Source organism: Myotis yumanensis, unplaced genomic scaffold, assembly GCF_028538775.1.
Source record: "Myotis yumanensis isolate MYYU_CA2020_CCGP unplaced genomic scaffold, mMyoYum1.0.hap1 SCAF_6, whole genome shotgun sequence".
Lineage (NCBI taxonomy): Eukaryota > Metazoa > Chordata > Mammalia > Chiroptera > Vespertilionidae > Myotis > Myotis yumanensis.
In genome coordinates this window covers 12,607,122-12,627,408 of record NW_027223757.1, presented here as the reverse complement: position 1 = coordinate 12,627,408, position 20,287 = coordinate 12,607,122, and the positions used below count along the sequence as shown (strand labels likewise).

The 20,287-nt window shown below is 40.4% G+C and overlaps 1 protein-coding gene across 1 annotated transcript in view; it reads left to right on the top strand.

Moving 5' to 3' along the window:
- MAN1A1 (mannosidase alpha class 1A member 1) overlaps nucleotides 1–20,287 on the top strand; it is a 152,165-nt gene that overhangs the window by 81,373 nt on the left and 50,505 nt on the right. Inside the window, exon 6 of the mRNA XM_070417580.1 lies at nucleotides 13,845–13,939. Within this exon, the coding sequence (XP_070273681.1) occupies nucleotides 13,845–13,939 (95 nt within the window). The remainder of the gene's footprint in view (nucleotides 1–13,844; nucleotides 13,940–20,287) is intronic.

The following is a 20,287-nucleotide window of genomic DNA, read 5'->3' as shown; positions in this document are numbered from 1 at the left end:
TTTTGTTCCGGCCCTCTGGTCCAGTTTAAGAACCCATTGTGGCCCTCGAGTCAAAAAGTTTGCCCACCCCTGTGCTAAACAGTAGTCCTTTACAGAAAGTCTTTGGTAACCTCTGACATAGAGTGTTGTATTTAATGTAGATTCGGTTGCTGAGATGGATTTAAAACATTACAACATAGTACATATGGAATAATACCATTTTTCTAAAAAATGCAATCAATATTATTTAAAAGGATAGATGCTTAAGATGTTAACAATAGTGTGTTTGGGTGTATAGGATTAATGATGTCCTATAATTTTTGTTTATGTGACAATTTTATGGTTTTTCAATAATGAGAATATATTCATTGATTAATGAGAAAATTATAAATTTTAATTTGGGTATGGGACAAAAGAACAGGAAAAAGAGAACTTCTCTAAATTCTAAGGTGCAAATATATTTTTTTTCATTTTGTAGATAAAGCAACTGAGTCTAAGAGAGGTCAATCAACTTGCCAAGGGGAACAAACATGAGAACAATTGCCCTGCTCCCAATTTTTCTGTCCAGCAGCATCACTACTTAATAATTTAAAATGTTCACCCATCAGCTGACATAAAATTTTGAACTCTATGCCCAAAGGTACTTAGAGGAATCAGTGTAATCTACACTAATAAAAGACAAAGATGCTAATTGACCATAACTTTGCTACACCCAAGCCACGCCCACCAGCCAATCAGAGCAACTCTATGCAAATTAACCCAACCAAGATGGCGGCCGGCAGCCATGGAGCTGGAGCAAGCAGGAGGCTTGGTTGCCCCGGGAATGGAGGAAGCCAAGCTTCCTGCTTGTTCTGGCCAGCTCTGGCCTCCACAAAAGGCAACAAAGTTTCAATTATAGAAGCTAAATAAATCCCAGTTACCTGCTTCCAGCCAGCCTCCACTGGGAGCTTGGGTGACAGGGGGCTGTGGCCAGCCTGCAAACAGCCATCAGCCCCTCACCCAGACTGGCCAGGGACCCCAGCAGAACCCTCCACCCTGAAGGGGGTGTAGCCAGCCTGAAAACGCCCTCAGCCCCTCACCCAGGCTGGCCAGGCACCCCAGTGGGGACCCCTACTCTGAAGGGGTTGTGGACAGCCTGCAAACAGCCATCAGCCACTCACCCAGGCTGGCCAGGCACCCCAGCAGGACCCCCCTCCCTGAAGGGGTGTGGCCAGCCTGAAAACGGCCCTCAGCCCTTCACCCAGGCTGGCCAGGCACCCCAGGGAGACCCCTACCTGATCCAGGACACCAGGGCAAACCAGCCAGCCCCCACCTATGCACCAGGCCTCTATCCTATATAATAAAAGGGTAATATGCAAATTGACCCTAACAGCAGAGCAACTGGGAATCACTGGTCACTATGACACACACTGACCACCAGGGGACAGACGCTCAATGCAGGAGCTGCCCTGTGGTGGTCAGTGTTCTCCCACAGGGGGAGCTCTGCTCAGCCACAAGCCAGGCTGATGGCTGCCAGTACAGCGGTGGTGGCGGGAGCCTCTCCCGCCTCCTCAGCAGCGCTAAGGATGTCCGACTGCAGCTAGGCCTGCTCCCCGCTGGCAAGTTGACATCCCCCAAGGGCTCCTGGGCTGCCAGAGGGATGTTTGACTGCCAGCTTAGGCCCAATCCCCTGGGGAGTGGGCCTAATCCAGCAGGTGGTCATTCCCTGAGGGGTCCCAGACTGTGAGAGGGCACAGGCCCGGCTGAGGGATCCTCCCAAGTGCACAAATTTTTGTGCACCGGGCCTCTAGTCCTATATAATAAGAGGCTTATATGCAAATCGACCAAATGGCGGAATGACCAGTCGCTATGATGAGCACTGACCACCAGGGGGCATCACTCAACGCAGGAGCTGCTCCCTGGTGGTCAGTGCGTTCCCACAGGGGGAGCACCGCTTAGCCAGAAACCGGGCTCACAGCCAGCGAGCACAGCAGCGGTGACAGGAGCCTCTCCTGCCACCGCAGCAGCACTAAGAATGTCCGACTGATGGCTTAGGCCCGCTCCCCCCAGACGTAAGCCTTCAGTCGGACATCCACCAAGGGCTCCTGGACTGGGAGAGGGCCCAGGCTGGGCTGAGGGACCCCCCCCCCCCCCGAGTGCACGAATTTCATGCACTGAGCCTCTAGTATATAATAAAGGAGATTTTACGCTGAAATCCAAAACCACCAGTTTGCCCTAGCTAGTTTGGCTCAGTGGATAAAGCATCAGCCTGCAGACTGAAGGATCTTGGGTTCAATTCTGGTCAAGGGCATGTACCTTGTTGCAGGCTTGATCCCCTGGGGCGCGTACTGGAGGCAAACAATCGTTGTGGCTCTCTCACACCAATGTTTCTCTCTGTCTCTCCCCCTCCCTTCCACTCACCCTAAAAATCAATGGAAAAATATCATCAGGTGAGGATAAACAACAACAATAACAAAAACAAACCCACCAGTTTAATGGTATTAGATGCACAACCAGATAGGTTTCCATTTACTTGAACAACAACAACAAAAAGATTAATTTACATTTTGCCTTTTTTTTTTTTCAAAAAAGAAAAAAACCTATGTAGATATGGCTATTTAGTGTATTTTGTAAATCTGCAAACTATTACTGCTAAATAATATGCTAATTCATTGCTTTTTCATACCTATAGAGTTTATAGTTCAAGTTATGTCATCTGACACAAAAAGGGAACATTTCCTGAAGTTTATTCCCTTCCCAAAAGATAGATACTTCAAGCCCTGATACAGACAACTGTTTACAAAATTACTCCAACTTAGAAGGAGAGCAACAGTGAGTCATCTTCACTGTAATGAGCTGATAGCTAATCACAGGAAGAAAGAGCAGGACCATAGAATCACAGGACAAAGAGCAGACATGAAAAAGCTCAACAGCTTTTGGTCCATTTGTATGGACAAAAATGCTAACATCTTTCAGTAATTCCTGAGGAAACCACTATCTTATAGCAAAGAACAATGCAGATGATAGCTATTGTTATAGCTCTTCAAAAAGCACTTGTGCATTTAATCACATTTAAATATCTTGTGATTTGGGAGAATGATTCCCTATTCATATACCTAGAAACTGAGGCACAAAGTGAATGTTCAAGATAATACAGCCCAGGCAGCTGATGACAGGGCTCCAACTCAGAGTTTGCGTGTGATGCTGATGCTGAGTCACCAAGACAGGATCCCTGCACGTTTCACTAAATCAAAAGAACTAAACAAGTTTTTGAAATCAATGCAAAGAAGAAGGATAAACTATAAACATTTTAATGCTCTTTAACAGTGAGATTGGGGATCTGGAACAATTCACTAACATAGAACGCTTCATAACCCCAAAATGCCCAGGAATCATAATATACTTGCATAGATGAGGCTGTTATTTTCTTCCTCTTATCTTTCTAATGAACAAAGGTTTCCCAAGTCCAAATTTTGTATATTCCAAATGATTTGTGCTGTTTACCTGCAAATCCTATATAATAAAAGGCTAATATGCAAATCAAACTAACGGCAGGACAACAGATCACTTTAACGTGCACTGACCACCAGAGGGCAGATGCTCAACACAGGAGCTGCCCCCTGGTGGTCAGTGCGCTCCCACAGGGGAAGTGCCAGTCAGCCAGAAGCTGGCGAGCGCAGTGGCGGTGGCGGAAGCCTCTCCCGCCTCTGCAGCAGCACTAAGGATGTCAAACTGCCCGCTTAGGCCTGCTCCCCATGGGCCTAAGCCAGCAATCGGACATCCCCCGAGGGCTCCTGGACTGCGAGAGGGCACAGGCTCGGCTGAGGGACGCCCCAAGTGCACGAATTTCATGCACTAGGCCTCTAGTGTAATAATAAATAGAACACTCCTTGTTTTAACGCTATGATATCACGTATTAGCAAGCTCTATGTGGGGGATTTCACAAATTATGTTAGAAGTCATAGCTAGATAGGGTACATGCTTTCATAATTCCTGTGTCTTTAGCAGGCATGGTTTATTTTAAAATGTTTTGTTTTTTTTTTGTATGAAATGTGGGTTTAGAAACTTGCTGGCATACTTATCTAATGTTAAATGTTATTAACAATATACTGCATATTTTTCAGAGCATCATGTTGGTAACTTGCCCATTTTTTAAACATAAATTGAGATAAAATGAGCAGCTCAACAGCTCATTTTTGAGGACTGTGTCATGGTTTGGACTGTTTTGCTGTTATTTACTGTTCTTGGGCTGCTACTTTAGGAGTTAAAGCATCTAAGAGAACACAATGTGGGGAACACCTCAGACTAATTCTAACCACAGGAGCTAAATAGCCTTTCCTCTCCTTTTCTGTGCACTTGTAACTTCCATATGGAATGCATGTTAGAAGAGGGACAATTTCCTATCATCATACTATATTATTTTTCCCAGCTTCCCCCTCTGCACCATTTATCTCTACAACAAACTTTCTTCTTTAGGAGACACTTTCTTGAAGGACCCTAATTATTTCTCAAGCTATTTCCTCTATCAGACAACCAATATAATTTCTTGGTGTCGTCATTTATGTATCTTTGCCCCTTAGCTCTCAGAAATGAGAAGTGAAGTTACTCATATTCATGGTGCAGAACTAGTGAGCAGCAGATCTGAACTTGAACTTGGGCTTCCTGACTCCCTGTTCAGTGTGTCTGTTACCACCTTGACCCTAGCTTCTGCTCAGGGAAAACACAAGCAATTTCCAGGTGTAGGTAGCATTGGTCTCTGCATACCTGGATACTGGTGATGTCTACCTTGGACAACAGCCTGAAAATTTTCCAAGTTTCCTCTTCATCTTTCACCCTGTTCTCTTAACTTTAGAAAATCTTGCCAACTCGGGAACCAGGGAATGAAATCAGAGCCCATAGGGGAAAAAAAATCAGTGTTCATTTATCAACATTTATTCATTATGAGTAGGGGATAACATAAAAGCAAACTTTAAAAAAATTAACTTGCTATTAATTTTTTCATGAAAATATCTTTTACTAGAGGTCCAGTGCACAAAATTTGTGCATGGGGGGGGGGGGGGGGAGGGTGTTCCTCAGCCCAGCCTGCACCCTCTCCAATCGGGGACCCCTCGAGGGATGTCCAACTGCCCATTTAGGCCTGATCCCACTGGGCAGTTGGACATCCCTCTCACAATCCGGGACTGCTGGATCCCAACCACTCACCTGCCTGCCTTCCTGATTGCCCCTAACTGCTTCTGCCTGCCAGCCTGATCACCCCCTAACCACGCCCCTGCCAGCCTGATCGACGCCTAACTGCTCCCCTGCCAGCCCGATTGCCCCTAACTGCTCTCCCCTGCTGGCCTGGTCACCCCCAATTGCCCTCCCCTGCTGGCCTGGTCACCCCCAACTGCCCTCCCCTGCAGGCCTGGGTCCCCCCCAACTGCCCTCCCCTGCAGGCCTGGCCCCCTCCCCCCCAACTGCCCTCCCTTGCAGGCCTGGTCCCTCCCAATTGCCCTCCCCTGTTGGCCTGGTTGCCCATAACTGCCCTCCCCTGCCGGCCATCTTGTGTCCACATTGGGGCAGCCATCTTTGACCACATTAGGGCGGCCATGTTGTGTGTTGGAGTGATGGTCAATTTGCATATTACCTCTTTATTAGATAGGGTAAAGATAGTTAAGTCTAAAATACCTATTCATGCCCTAGCCAATTTGGCTCAGTGGACAGAGCATTGGCCTGCAGACTGAAGGGTCCCAGGTTTGATTCCAGTCAAGGGCACATGCCCGGGTTGTGGGCTCAATCTCCAGTAGGGGGCATGCAGGAGGCAGCCAATCAATGATTCTCTCTCATAATTGATATTTTCTATTCTCTCCCTCTTCCTCTCTGAAATCAATAAAAATGTATTTTAAAAATAAATAAATAAAATGCCTATTCACTAGTGCATTTTGCATCTAGATTTATAAAATATAAGAAGTGTTTTTCTTGCTTTTAAGCTTTGTGCTTTCATACATTAGAAACTCAAGTCAAAGGTACAATTATATTGTTTCCTCTTAAGTTTTGACCCAAGGTTACTGGCAGGTTCGTATGCATATCCTTTATGTTTTGAATAAACAAGTTGAGATCTTAGTGCTTTAATTTTTTAGGAAAGTGAAGGACACTCTCTTCATCTAATTGCCTAAAAGCTAAAGAATGAATTGTACTGAATCACAGGGGGAAAAAACAAAACAATTGACAAAAGTGTTCATCTAATTAAAACCTATAAACTTGAAAAAAATGAAGTTCATAATGCAATTTGAGAAATAAAACAAAAGTATTTTTTTAAATTTCAGTTTGGGATTTTAATTAATTAGAGCGAAAATGCAAAGGTTAAAAGTAGGCAGCAAAGTGAAGATGTGGACACATACCGATACAAGAGACTCACAGGGGGAGTCCCTCTACATCAAAAGAGGTAGAGGTATCTGAGGTGGCATGAGTCCAGCACTACTTGGCTGTAGCTACCATCATACACCATCCCCTATCAAATCACTGAACTAGAAGAGGGCCTCTCTGAACCTTAGTTTCCTCAACTACATATCAAGATTATGGGAATAGTTGACCTTGGCTGGCTCTTCGAGCTGTAAATTTCTGCTGTATTAATTACTTTATATGTCTTTACTTGAATATTTAACCTTTAGAGGTTCCACTCTAAACCAAAAAAGCCAGAGTAGCTCAATAAGTTTGTTGAAGGATTAAATTTGGTTCATATTATGTGTGTTGATCGACTCAGCTAACAATATATGGGTTATTTCTGTTATTGTTCAGCCAGATATTTATCATTTCTCTGGCATTGTTCACTGAAAGCTTTTTGTAGCAATAATGAGTAATAGGTAAAGTCTGCTTTTATTAATGGGGAAAATCGGTGTTTGATCTTTTAACTGTGAAGTTTTCAGCGAGCGCATTTGAAGACAGGTTTTCATATTGATTGTGCATTTAAACCGAAGCATGCCTGAACTGAAACTGGTTCTTTCCAGCACTGTCTGTTCTTCTTCACTTCTTCTTTCTAAACTCTTGGCTCTGGCATGTAAATATATTGTACAGTTCTTTGGGGATCTGCAAACTAGCAAAGCAAGGAAAGCCATACATCTTGTTTTACGGCCTTGTCCAATCCTATTTGTAAGGGTAGAGTAAAAAGATAAATGTTTTTATTTGACAGATTCTAAAATCTGAAGTTTTTTAAACATTGATCAAAGACTGTGATGATCTTACTTAAGTGTAATTGAAAGATACAGTTTGGGTGTAGTTATTTTGAAATTCTTGACTTTAGACCATAAATGTTTTTATCTAAACCTATGTGTGAGTTGCATGCTTTAAAGATTATTTTATAAGCTGTTTTATAATATTTTACCACTCTTCTTTTAGCATATATTAGTTTTTATTTTTACTGTGAGTAAAATCAGAATCTCTCTTATGCAGAATTTTTCTGAAGATTCTTGTTGAATCATAAGATATTTGCCCATCTCAAACTGATTGGTGAATTGCACAAATATCCTATTTAATTTTAATGGTCATTTTTAAAAAAATAGGAAATACCTGTTGTCAACATGGATTACATTTTATTTACTGTCATTTTTCATTTTATTTTTTTAACTTTGTAAAATCCTCTTCACCAAATATAAGTACCAACAAACCCTGGAAATCAAGACTGATGAAGAATGCCAAAACCGGTTTGGCTCAGTGGATAGAGCGTCGGCCTGCGGACTGAAGGGTCCCAGGTTCGATTCCGGTCAAGGGCATGTACCTGGGTTGCGGGCACATCCCCAGTGGGGAGTGTGCAGGAGGCAGCTGATCGATGTTTCTCTCTCATCGATGTTTCTAACTCTCTATCTCTCTCCCTTCCTCTCTGTAAAAAATTAATAAAATATATTTTTAAAAAAACAAACAAACAAAAAAAAAGACTGATGAAGAATCCGGTGGCAAGTTAGCACTTATCTTCATAAAACATGAGCATAATTTTGCTCTTTTGCCAGTCTCATTTCAGTACTAGCTTTATGACTTCTGAATACTAGGTTTTTTTCAGGGTTAAATCAAAAGTAGAGATTATGAGCCCTGCTCTCCCATTTTACTGGGGAAACTGAGAACCAGAAAAGTTAAGTGACTGGTGCAGGCCTCCCATTGAAGCCATGGGAGAGCCGGTCCTAGCAGCACCTGCTGGCCGGGGCTCCGCCCTCTGTCCGTCATGCCTGCCCCTTTGAAGGAGTGCTGAAGTACCATTTAGTGTACTTCTTGTGATCGTTTGCTTTCCAGCACATTATCCAAGATGTGCTAGTTAAAATTTAACTGCCCTTTAGAATGATTTGTGACATTTCTCCTTTATTCTTTTAATAATATTAACTTGATAAGCTAGTTTGGAATTTTATTACCTTCTGGCCATGTTAGCTAGAAAGATGTTCTCTTTGAGAATCTAGATTCCTCCTCCAAGTAACCTCTCTTCATATCTCAGGAGAAGGTAAATCAAACATGAAGAATTGGAACTGATTCTGGCTCACATATGATGTCATTGAAAGCATCAATAGTTTAATGTTAGAATCCAAAACTCTTTTGTAATTGTGCCCAAGACTCCGGAATACGTGACATAATTATTTTCAGGTAGTAGAAACCAGTGGAATGGGATGGAGCGATTTGCAAACACTGGAATATCAGTGGTTTCTCATTATAGTGCCCCAGCTATGTCTGTTTATTAAATGAACCTTTATTATTGAGCACCAGTTACTTTGCTAGATGCTACACACACCACCACCACCACCAAATAAGGCGAAGTCCATGCTTTGGAGGCTTCCATATGAAATGGAAATTAAAAAGATGATATGATAAATAATAAGTGAAAATGGCCAACTTTATGGGGAGTTCTTGAAAAAGACCTCTCTTAAAAAGGGACTATTTAAAGGGACCACTGAAGTTAAGAACAAAACAGGAAAGTGGAGAGAAAGAGCATTGCAGCCAAAGGAACCAGTAAAGACAAAAACCTTGAGACAGGATGTGCCATTGTTTCCTGTTAACTGAGAATATAAATAACTTCCCCCATGCTACTTACAGAAATACGGTGATATCAATACATTTAAAAACAAAATGACCTAGTCTGAGGTGGATATGTATAATAGGCAATGACGAAGAAACTGAGGATTTTTTCTCTACTTTTAGAAAGAAAATTACTTGGGAATAAAAGAAGGAAGGAATATATCTTGCTTTCTAAAATCAAAAGCTGCATTGTAGGTGTTCACAGAAGGAAAAGATCTTGGCCTTGGTCTTGAATAATAGGTGAATTTGTATGGCCCAGAAGGAGGCAGAAAAGGGAGTTTCAGGATGAGAGAATTGTGTAAATAAATATACTAAAGGTGGTAAGGTGGCATCACCAATAAAAACAAAGATGGAGGTGTTAAATAACCTTATTGTGGTAATCATTTCTATACATATCAAATCATATTGTACACAATGTTATATGTCAATTATATCTCAGTAAAGATAAAGCTGAGGAACATTAAAAAACAGATAATAGAATGGACTGAACTTGAGTGAGTGCTTGAGACCATGAGATTCAAGCTAGAGTCAGACTGGTCTTTGAGAGAACAGAAGATAATAGATTGATGGAGGTCATTGTAAGGTCAGTAGATCAGTTTTGACCTGATATTTTAGACAACAGAGGGAATCAGTATGGTTTCTTGAACAAGAACATTGGATACTAAAAAGAGAAAGTGGTAGACTTGATTGGAGGACCTTCTTTTCCATCATGCCATTTCATTGTACCCAGCGATGAAAATATGGATTATGCTCATATCATGGAAAGGGAATGAGCTATATATGAGACATTTCAGGGACTGAAGAGCAATAAATCTAAAGTCAAAATGCCTGTGCTCTCAAGCCCCAGGGACTCAGTGTCCATGTCAGTGATGGAACTGGGGAAGTTTGCCTGGGACATTAAATGATTGATTTCATCTTGGACATGTTAAGTGTCAGGAGACAACAAGACACCCAAACTGTGGTGTGAGCACAGAAATAGAAGTACAGAACTAAAGCTAAACTGGGAAGTTGAATTTAGGAATTCCAGCAGGTGGTAAGAACTGAGTGCTTAGTTCTTGAGAATGAATGCTTGTGATTAAGAGTGTGTGTTTTGGGGGAGGGAGCACACACTCACAGAACTTGAGTAGAAGGTATGAAAACAGCAGTTGGGTAAAGGCCAAGACCAGAAAAAATTTCAAGCAGTTAAATAAGGAAAGTTCTTGGGGAAATACCGTTATTATCATCACTATGAAAACTACAACTAGCCTTTTAGAGTAGTTGCTATGTATTCTAAGATCTTTAAATGTAATAGTGTGTTCATTTCTTTCCACAACCTTTAAAATAGTAAATGCTATTGTTATTCCCATTTTAAAACGAGGAAATTTAGGTACAGGGAGATTAAGCAATTTGTCCAAGATTACCCAATTTGAAGAATGTTTTTAAAGCCTGGACCCTTAACTCACCTGCCATAAGATTATACTATTTGTCGGGTGTGTTTCCCTCCACGTCCTGCGTGGATTAGGGTTCGGGATCTGAAAGAGGAGCCGCACACAAATGAGAGAAAAATGACACGAGATAATTTGGAAATATTGGGGGACCAGGCGGGCAAGTCCAGGAAGACTTCCACTGATGCTCAGGCCGCTCCCACCTTTTATTGATCTGGAGTAGCCCTTAGGTAAGGAGATTTCAATGACACACAGATTAGTTCATCAGCAGACAATTTCCAGAAATAGGCAGAATATCTAATCAATAATAATCAACAAGGATTTAAATGAGTATCTAAGGAATTAAGTGAACTAAGGTGGGGATGATGCTTCAGCTACCATTATCTAGATGAACTGGGTGGTGTACAGCTCCGACCTTTGCTAGGGCTTCAAAGGTCACTAGCTTTTGGGGGTCTGTACTCTTCTCTGCTAGTGAAGACGATAGATAGTTTCCGACACTATTAACGATGGTGTTTTAACTGCATAGTTTGACTTTTATCTCTTACAAGTTTCTTGAAAAAGAGTCAATTTACAGTTTTAAGAAATTGGGTTGAAACTAGAAAGTCAAGAGATGGCTGGGCAATAATTGGGTAATCCCATACAGCAGAAGAGAACTTGGAATTCTCTAGGGCAGCGGTTCTTAACCTGTGGGTCGAGACCCCTTTGGGGGTCGAATGACCCTTTCACAGGGGTCGCCTAAGACCATCAGAAAACACATATATAATTACATATTGTTTTTGTGATTAATCACTATGCTTTAATTATGTTCAATTTGTAACAATGAAAATACATCCTGCATATCAGATATTTACATCACGATTCATAACAGTAGCAAAATTACAGTTATGAAGTAGCAACGAAAATAATTTTATGGTTGGGGGTCACCACAACATGAGGAACTGTATTAAAGGGTCGTGGCATTAGGAAGGTTGAGAACCACTGCTCTAGGGTAAGGCAGAGAAAGGAGGAAGAATATACCCTTTGGTCTTTTTTTTTCTCTCCTCTCTTTCCATGCATTGTTAGTTGTTGGAACAGGAAATTGTCTACTTTAAAGAGTTGTAATAATTTGTGGAGGGGAAACATGGTACCTCTATTTTTTTAGCTATTTCTATATACTTCAAATGCCTGGACTCCAGGAATATTAGTTTATCTAAATCGATTGTCAATCAGAGTTTTACATTAAACACACTACTTTCTTAATTTTTATTACTAAATGAGAGTGGGATTCCAAAAGAGTAGGGTCTCAGAAATAGAGCCAACATTGGTGTTATGGGGTAGTCTTCAGTGTGGGAGCTCACGTGCCCAGGTTTCTGTGATGAGACTCAGGTCTTGGAGCAGGCGCTGTGGACTGGAACCCACTCTCTGGAGAAGCCACACTGACTGCTTTATTATTATTTGCTTAAATATATATTTTTATTGATTTCAGAGAGGAAGGGAGAGGGAGAGAGAGATAGAAACATCAATGATGAGAGAGAATCACTGATCGGCTGCCTCCTGCACCCCCCAACTCCCACCCCTAACCCCTCCCCGGCTGGGGACTGAGCCTGCCAATCAGGCATATGCCCTGACCGGGAATCTAACAGTGACCTCCTGGTTCATAGGCCGATGCTCAACCACTGAGCCATGCCGGCCGGGCCATACTGGCTGCTTTGACACTGCTTTCATTCACGCTTTCCCAATGGCTGGGAGAGGACTTGCTTCTATTCTCCATGCTTTTCAGGGCTCCCCCAGCCTTTCTCGCATCTCCCTTGTTTGAAAAAAAGAGGCAAAAGGAAAGTGTGTAGTTCCCAGCCTCCCATGCTCAGGCACACCATGTGACCAGGAGAAGGGGGAAGGCACCTGCTTGCTGCCACAGCTGGAGCAGTGCTTCCTCCAATGAGTAAACTAACTCTGTGCTTTTCTTTGGACCAGAACTACGAATGGATGTCAACCAGTTAATCTTCCTAAAGCATGATTTTCTCCAGTGAATTGGCTGCTCAAAAACTGTCAATATTTTTCCATTTTAACAGAATAAAATTCCTAGCCTTTCATTTATGACCTTTCATAGTTTAGGTCAACACAGCTGTGTGTGCCTGACCTTATTTAGCAGCATTCCCCTTTACTGGCCTGTTCCATTTCTCCTGCAGGTCCCCACTCACCTCTGCCTGTGTTTAGACCAATGCCTTCAGGGATGCCCCCTCCACTTCCCATCCTCACCCCAGTCTCTGGCATTATTAGCCTCGCGTACATGCTGCATACAACCTTCATGGAAGTGCCTCTCCACCACACAGCCTTCTGAACTCCTAGACAATTTTATCTCCAGCTCCCATGTATCTGTGTTCTAGATATGTATTGTGCATCTATTATCTTCTTTACCAAATCCTGGGTAGAATGTGTACCTAATTTAACTTTGTATCTTTCAAATCACTTACACTTACCATTAGAGGAAATTCAAACTGTCAAGGGCTAAGAGGACAGACATATCGATTACTTACAATAATATGTCTTTTTATAACTTTATTTTTTGTGGGTGTTATTTTTATTTTTTATTAATTTTATTGGAGTGACATTGATTAATAAGATCACATAGGTTTCAAATATACATTTCTATGATACATCATCTGTATATTGCATTGTGTTCCCACCACTCAAAGTCAGATCACCTTCCGTCACCATATATTGGGTCCCCTTAACCTTTACTACCTCCATCCCTCTGGTCTTCTTTCACTGTGATCTCATAAATAAGTGAGGAGAGAAAAGGACCAGGATTTTTAGTCCACGACTTATCCACCAATAACAGTGGTTCTCCTCCTGGCTTGCACATTGGAATCATCTGACATCACCTGTGATGCTTTAAACTATTCTGATCTGGAAGCTCCAAACCAGAATCTCAGGAGTGCAACCCAGACATCCGTATTATTTAAAACTCCCCATGTGAGCCGAAACCGGTTTGGCTCAGTGGATAGAGTGTCGGCCTGCGGACTGAAGGGTCCCAGGTTTGATTCCGGTCAAGGGCATGTACCTGGGTTGCGGGCACATCCCCAGTAGGAGATGTGCAGGAGGCAGCTGATCGATGTTTCTCTCTCATCGATGTTTCTAACTCTCTATTCCTCTCCCTTCCTCTCTGTAAAAAATCAATAAAATATATTAAAAAAAAAACAAAAAAAAACTCCCCATGTGATTCTAATGTGCAAGCAAAATTGGAATAAATGTCCTACAGCACACGTGGCCCTTGGACCATTCTAGCTTTCCTAGATAATTATACTTATTTGGGAATTCTTTTAATTTCAGAAAATTTTAATTTTTTTCATATATAGAAAATTTTAAAGTAGAAAAGTGCTGGATGAGAGATAGCAGTATAGTACATTTTGTTTTGCTTACAACCGTAGCTTACTTGACTGTTTAACTTTTCAGATATTTCGAGAGAAAGCAGTGGAACTTGGGGTAAAATTGCTACCTGCATTTCATACTCCCTCTGGAATACCTTGGGCATTGCTGAATTTAAAAAGGTAAAACTCTTCATTTTTGACAACATATTTTAAGTTGAAATAGACACTGGATGGATAATTACTTGTATAATGTCAGCCTCTTCCACCATTGGGAGTCTTGGCATCTGTCCTTGTGTTGGAAGTTACTAATTTTTCAGTGTTCCATGGCCTTAGATGGGTCCTTGTCATGGGATAACATGACCCCAACAGAGTCATCCAAGCCAGGCATGATTTGAGGTTTTCATTCTCATGGTGACATTGCATCCGAAAAACTGTCTCCATAGATTCCAAGAGCACCCCATTATCTTTAAAATTGTCATGAAAATATTTGAGAGGTAGGACACTTGGACTAATCAGATCTCCCACGCAATGAGACTGGGAGCACCTGAGGCTGTCCCACCCCCAGGTACAGGAGGGAGGGGAACTGCTCCACTGACCCAGATCAAACCAACCCTCGCATCCCACTTGGGTGGAGAACCCTGGTGTGACAAGTCCATGGGAATGTGGCCCCAAGAAAAACCTGGGCTGAAGACTGCCTGGTGTTCTCCCAGGGAATAGCTTGAATTTTCATGATAGCTTGAGCATTTCGTTAATAAACAATTTTATCTTAAGCTTTCTTCTTAACTCCTTCCCCATAAGTAATTAATTGCATATGTGCCTCTTAGTAATGATAAGAAAGGTAATGATAATGATGATGAGAACTGTTTATAAAAATCATAAAATACAAAGCTTTGTTATAGACATTTTGTACATACTACCACATTTAATGCTCACAACAATCCAATAATGTCAGTACTGATGTTATCTCCATTTTAATAACAAGGAACTCGAGTCACAGACAGATTAAGTCATTTGCCTGACACCATGCTATATATAAATGGTAGGACTAGAATATGTACTTTGATGTTTATGCACACATGATATATAGGCATTAATTAAACAGCTTTCTTGTTTTATAAATGCCAAGAAACTGTACAGGGTGGTTTGGCAGGATTAATAGAGATTTCTTCTTCATTATTTACTTTATGACATTCTTTCCTAAAATTAATTATGAAAAATCATCAGTTAAATGTCATGCAGTATTTTCATTTGTGTGTTATATATGTATGCCTTGAAATGATTATGTCTATAATCATCGGAGAAGGGGGGGTCCAGGGGCAGTGATGCTGAGGCAGTGAGGTGGGAAGAGACCACATAGCTGGCATGTGTTAGTAACTGAGGTAGTTCTCTAGTATATGTGATATCTCAGGATCTGTGTCCCCCTTTAAGGGGCCTGAGGCTTTCTTTCTCTTTGATCTTGAAGACCAAAGCATATGCTGCCACAGGTCTCAAGGCCATGGCAATGAGCTTGGCTTAGAGGCAGCATGGCATTTATTGGAGTTTTTTTTTTAACTCATGTAGACCACCTATATTACCTTCCACATCTTCAGCCTTTGGATTTATAGACACTATTCTGACCTAGGAACTACTGTATTCCCTGAAGTAAGATCTGGTTACAAACACACTGTGCACATTTAACACATTTTCCCCTGCCTGGTAGTTCTGAGAAAAATGATAGGGGCAGAACAGTACACTGAGCTAATTGGTTATCAAGAGACCTGGTTCTAGGTATTTTATAGGTGCTGTAGGTTTGTCTTCAGAGCAATCATTTCCACTCTCCAGGCTTATTTGTAAACTGGAAGTTAGGCTACTTTATTTGTTCTTTTGTGAAAATTTTCAGGTTCACAGGCCACTTTGAAATTCTGCCGAAACATGGCCTTCTCCTCATAAACTGCATATTCCTGAGTACACATATTTTTAGTTTCCAAAAGCAAAACTGTGCCTTACCAGCCACTTACGACCCAAGGACCCCAGGTTTAAAAGACTGGAGTGATTGATCACTCCAACCCTCTACCCTAGGATTTCACAGAAATAGTTCTTGTTGCTTCCTGGAAGGTAATGAAATTAGATAAAAGGCTACTAAAGCTAATAGAGAGACGTGTGGGCCTATATCTTTGCAAAAAGTCAGTCAATTATTGTAAGGTGCTGATATCATTTAATTAGTTCTAGCCTCTCTTGAAATAAGCATAAGAAATTGGATTATTTTAAAGCATACTTAACTTAGTGTTTATTTCTAACAGCTAGAGGATTTTTCCTTAGGAAATCTGTCCTTAGTGTACAGTGGAGATATTTTTTGGTGCATAAAGGAATGCTTCTAGAAACTATTAAATACTGAATCGTCTACGATCTTTCCTATCTGTGCTTCTTGAAAATTCATTAAATGGGGCATTCACGTTTTCCTTAACACCTTATTTTGCAATTACAGTGTTTTATATGGATGTTATTATTCAATTTCAAAGATTATAGAAAATTTGGATGTGGTGAAAAATAATGTGCCATTTCATTTATGTGTTGTCTAATGTTTTCAAGTAAAACTAGAGGAAATCAGGTGACTGTTTGACAGCTGATAGGCAAACTTTTAATTTCTTCCTGGCATCCCGTATGAATTTTTTATTATAGATTTTATCCACTCTCAATTCCATTTACTAAATAGCAGTGACTTGCCCAGATTTACACAATAAGCCTTGGCAAAATTATTAGTAATATCATTTCATTAAATTCCTCCAATCCCTTTGCCCAACCAAATCCACCCATCGAGTCCCCTCACCTTCCAGCTGTGACGCTGATTTGGAAGAAAACATTTCATATTTATCTGCAATAATTACATTTCGGGATACACTGTTGATGTCAACCTAGACATATATGCTGTTTTATCGGAATCTGTGTATGTTTACAGTTTGGGCCAGGGGATAAGGGACAGCTGCCATGGAGCCTCTTTGCTAACTTTTTGAAGGCTGTCACCAGGAGAAGGTTCAAAGAAGAGGAGAAAAAATATGTCTGGCACAAGCACATTTTCTTAATTACTCTCCCAGAATAAGGGAGTGTATGCCCAAGAGGAAAAAAGTGCTTGAGGATGCTCTTTAGAATAGCTGTGTGTTCACTGTTGACTGGCTTTGAAACTCTTGGCAATAATTATGATGGGAGAGGCACAGAATATGCCATCTATAATAGAATTCGGCTCTTCCCTCTCAATTCTGAAAATAGTTATGGATGCTGCTCTTTGCCAACAACTGTCTGTTCACAAAAATGTGAACCTGTTGGTATTATCTGTTCACACCTCTCTAGCATTCAGGTTATTGCCTAAAGATAATTGGTTTCTTTACCTTTTCTTTGTAAAAAATGACTAAATAAAGATGTGTTTGAGACCCTGCTCTGATGAAGGTTTTATGCCAGGTCCTGGGAAGGTTGCCCTCTTCTCCTCATTTTATTAAAAAAGAAAACAGGTATGGTCTCTCCCTCCAGGTATTTACAGCATGATTCTTAAAGCACAATATATATATCTTATGTGCTGTATTATACATTCACTCATGTAATTGACAAATAGTCTGTGCCAAGGAGAGATAATACGATCTCACTGAATTGAATTTAAAGCAAGCAGTATTTTGAATTGGGGAGGTTTATGCATTTGGAGCCAAAACACCAATAAGCCAAATTGGATTTCAGTACTTGTGCAAACTGAGAATAGCAGAGAACCTAAATAATTTACTCATATTCTACATTAGGAGCTCTGTCCCAAAATCTGTTCAGGAAAAAAAAAAGTATTTTATAATGATCTCTTCTGCTACATCTGTAACACATTCAAGAGCTGCTGTATTAAGTTGTAAATTAGTCGGAATTGTGATTTAATAGCAGGTGGTAATTTGATGGAACAAACAGAACAAACATCATGGTGGTATATGCAGCACCTGATTGGGCGAACGTGCTTGCTTCACCAACACAACAGTAGAATGACAATGCATAACTTACATAACACCCTGCTAAACGAAAACCATTGCCTTTTAACCAATTAGATTTGGGTAGAACTCAATTTCTCTAATGTGTAAACATCAACATTTGATATATGATCTTGTTACGATTAGCAAGAGGCCATGTTCATTTTTTTCTTTCAACCTAAAGAAGAAAAAGCACCTCTGTGGTTTGTAAAATGAAGTATTCCACCATTTTCATATATATGAAAATATACATGAAATTCAAGCCCAGGTAGAGTAAACTTATTATATTTTAAGTTTCCTAAAATGTGTGCTTAATTTCAAATAATATAGGTACTGTTCCCATTATTCATTTCTATCACAGGGCATACCTTCTGGGCATTCCTAATAATTATTCTGTCTTTCTTGATAAATGAGTTCGTTTTAGCTATGTACCGTTTTATCACTTGTTTGTCTTTGTGGGTTGTTCTGAACTGACATTTTCCTGGTGGTTATATTAGGTTAGCAGAACTGTCTGCAGCATGTGCGTTTACTGCACGTATCAAGGAATGTTCTGGGGAATGACTGATCTGCATTCTGGCTCTCATTAGTCAGCAAGGTGATGAATGCGGTACAACTCTGACACCTGTGTTTATTTCCTTCTGTGTGAAGTTTTATTCGCTGACTACTCTCATTATCCAATGCAAATACATACTCTGTCATTAATTACATTGCAGTTTGTATTATGATAATTAAGTTGCAAATTGCTTTACTTTAACTGAAATGGGGCCTTAATTAAGAATAGTACATAACTTAATGTTTTCTAATAGTGAAAGATTATCCCTTGTGAAGCATGTACTATATATATTGTGACAAAAGGCACTAGCCCCTTTATTGGGTTTCTTAGTACTTTAGTGTTGTAAAATGCTTAAATATTAAATAAACACAAACTCTGAAAAACAATCTGATTAGGTTAAATATTTTTAAAAGATTTTTAACATATCTTCTTGTGTTTTTACTTGACAGTTGAAATATAAATTTCCGATCATTAAATTTGTCAACCATTTTTTAAAGTAGCTGATTTCAGATTCTTACATCATAAGAAATATCAAGAAGCAAATTTCCTGAATATGAGCAGATCAAAGTTTTTTAATGACTTGCTAATATTCTAAGAGGTAAAATAGCCATTAGTTACCCTAAAAAGTGTTCTGCAGCAGTGATATACACTGAGCAGAAAATCAGAGCCACAGCTTACACTTTTATCTTTACTAGAGGTCCAGTGCACAAAAATCGTGCACTGGGGGGAGGGGGGTCCCTCGGCCTGGCCTGGCCCTTCTCACAGTCCGGGAGCCCTCAGGGGATGTCCTACTGACAGCTTAGGCCCGCTCCTCATGAGTGGGCCTAAGCTGCAGTCTGGCCTCCCTCTGTGGGAAGCAACCGGACCAATCAGGGGAAGGCACCGCCCCATCACCCCGCTGCTGCTGCCACTGCCAACCGCCGGCCCTGCTCGGTCCTCGCAGCCACTTTGGCTTTGTCCAGAAGGACGTCTGGAAGACATCTGGTCAATCCGGTCTAATTAGCATATTACCCTTTTATTAGTATAGATTACATGTGCTATGGGTCTGTTAAATTTAAAGTTCTACAAACTCTAGAAAAGTTTAAAAGAAGTTACAGACTTACCAAGTATTTTAAGCTCACCGGTTTTATGGTTTTATTTTTTCTGATTGGATATTTTATTATATTGGGTTACCCTCTTTTATCTACTTTAATTCATTTGGCCACTTAAACTCTTCTGGAAACAGTAATAACTACACTTTAAGGTTTTAATACTGAAATGCACAGTTATTAATATTAGACATTAGAATATTATTACCCTTATTAAAGCTGCCATTAATATTGTCAATTTAGCTCTTAGCCTTGGATAATTCACATAACTGAGTTTGTCTTCTCATAAGTAAAACTAAAATAACAATAATAATAGTATCTGTCCTGATGATCTCATAAGGTTTTAGTGGAAATCTAATGAATTAATATCTAGAAGATTAATCATTGCAAATGCCATGAAGTAAATGTAAATTGGAATTATTAATTCGTGGTCTTGTTCTGAAATGTTATTATGAAATATGGTATACGATAAAATAACATAGCTAAAACTTAACTTCGTTCTGATGCCTTTTTATGATAGTCTTCAGTTTTTAAGCCACTCAGTGCTTCTAATCCATTCTCAAGCTCAAGTCCCATTTTCTCAGGCCAGGACGGAAGAGAATATTGGTAGAAATAGCTGGAAAGATGGAGAGAATGTCTCCATGTGGTCCATGTGGAATAGTTGTAACTCCAGGCTCAAACATTCCTTATGTTTTAAGTTATTTTGGGATTAATCTATAGAGTCAAAACAATTTCCTCTCCAGAATTATATTTATTGTTGAATTATCTTCTCTCAAAATAAGAACTGTTTAATCCATAAGATTTAAGAAGAGCGTAAGGCAATAAAATGTAATTTTTTTTCCAAGTTCTGCATGCTAGCTAGTAATTAATATGGTACAAACAGTCTCTGGAAAGGTGTATGCATCCTTACTGAAAA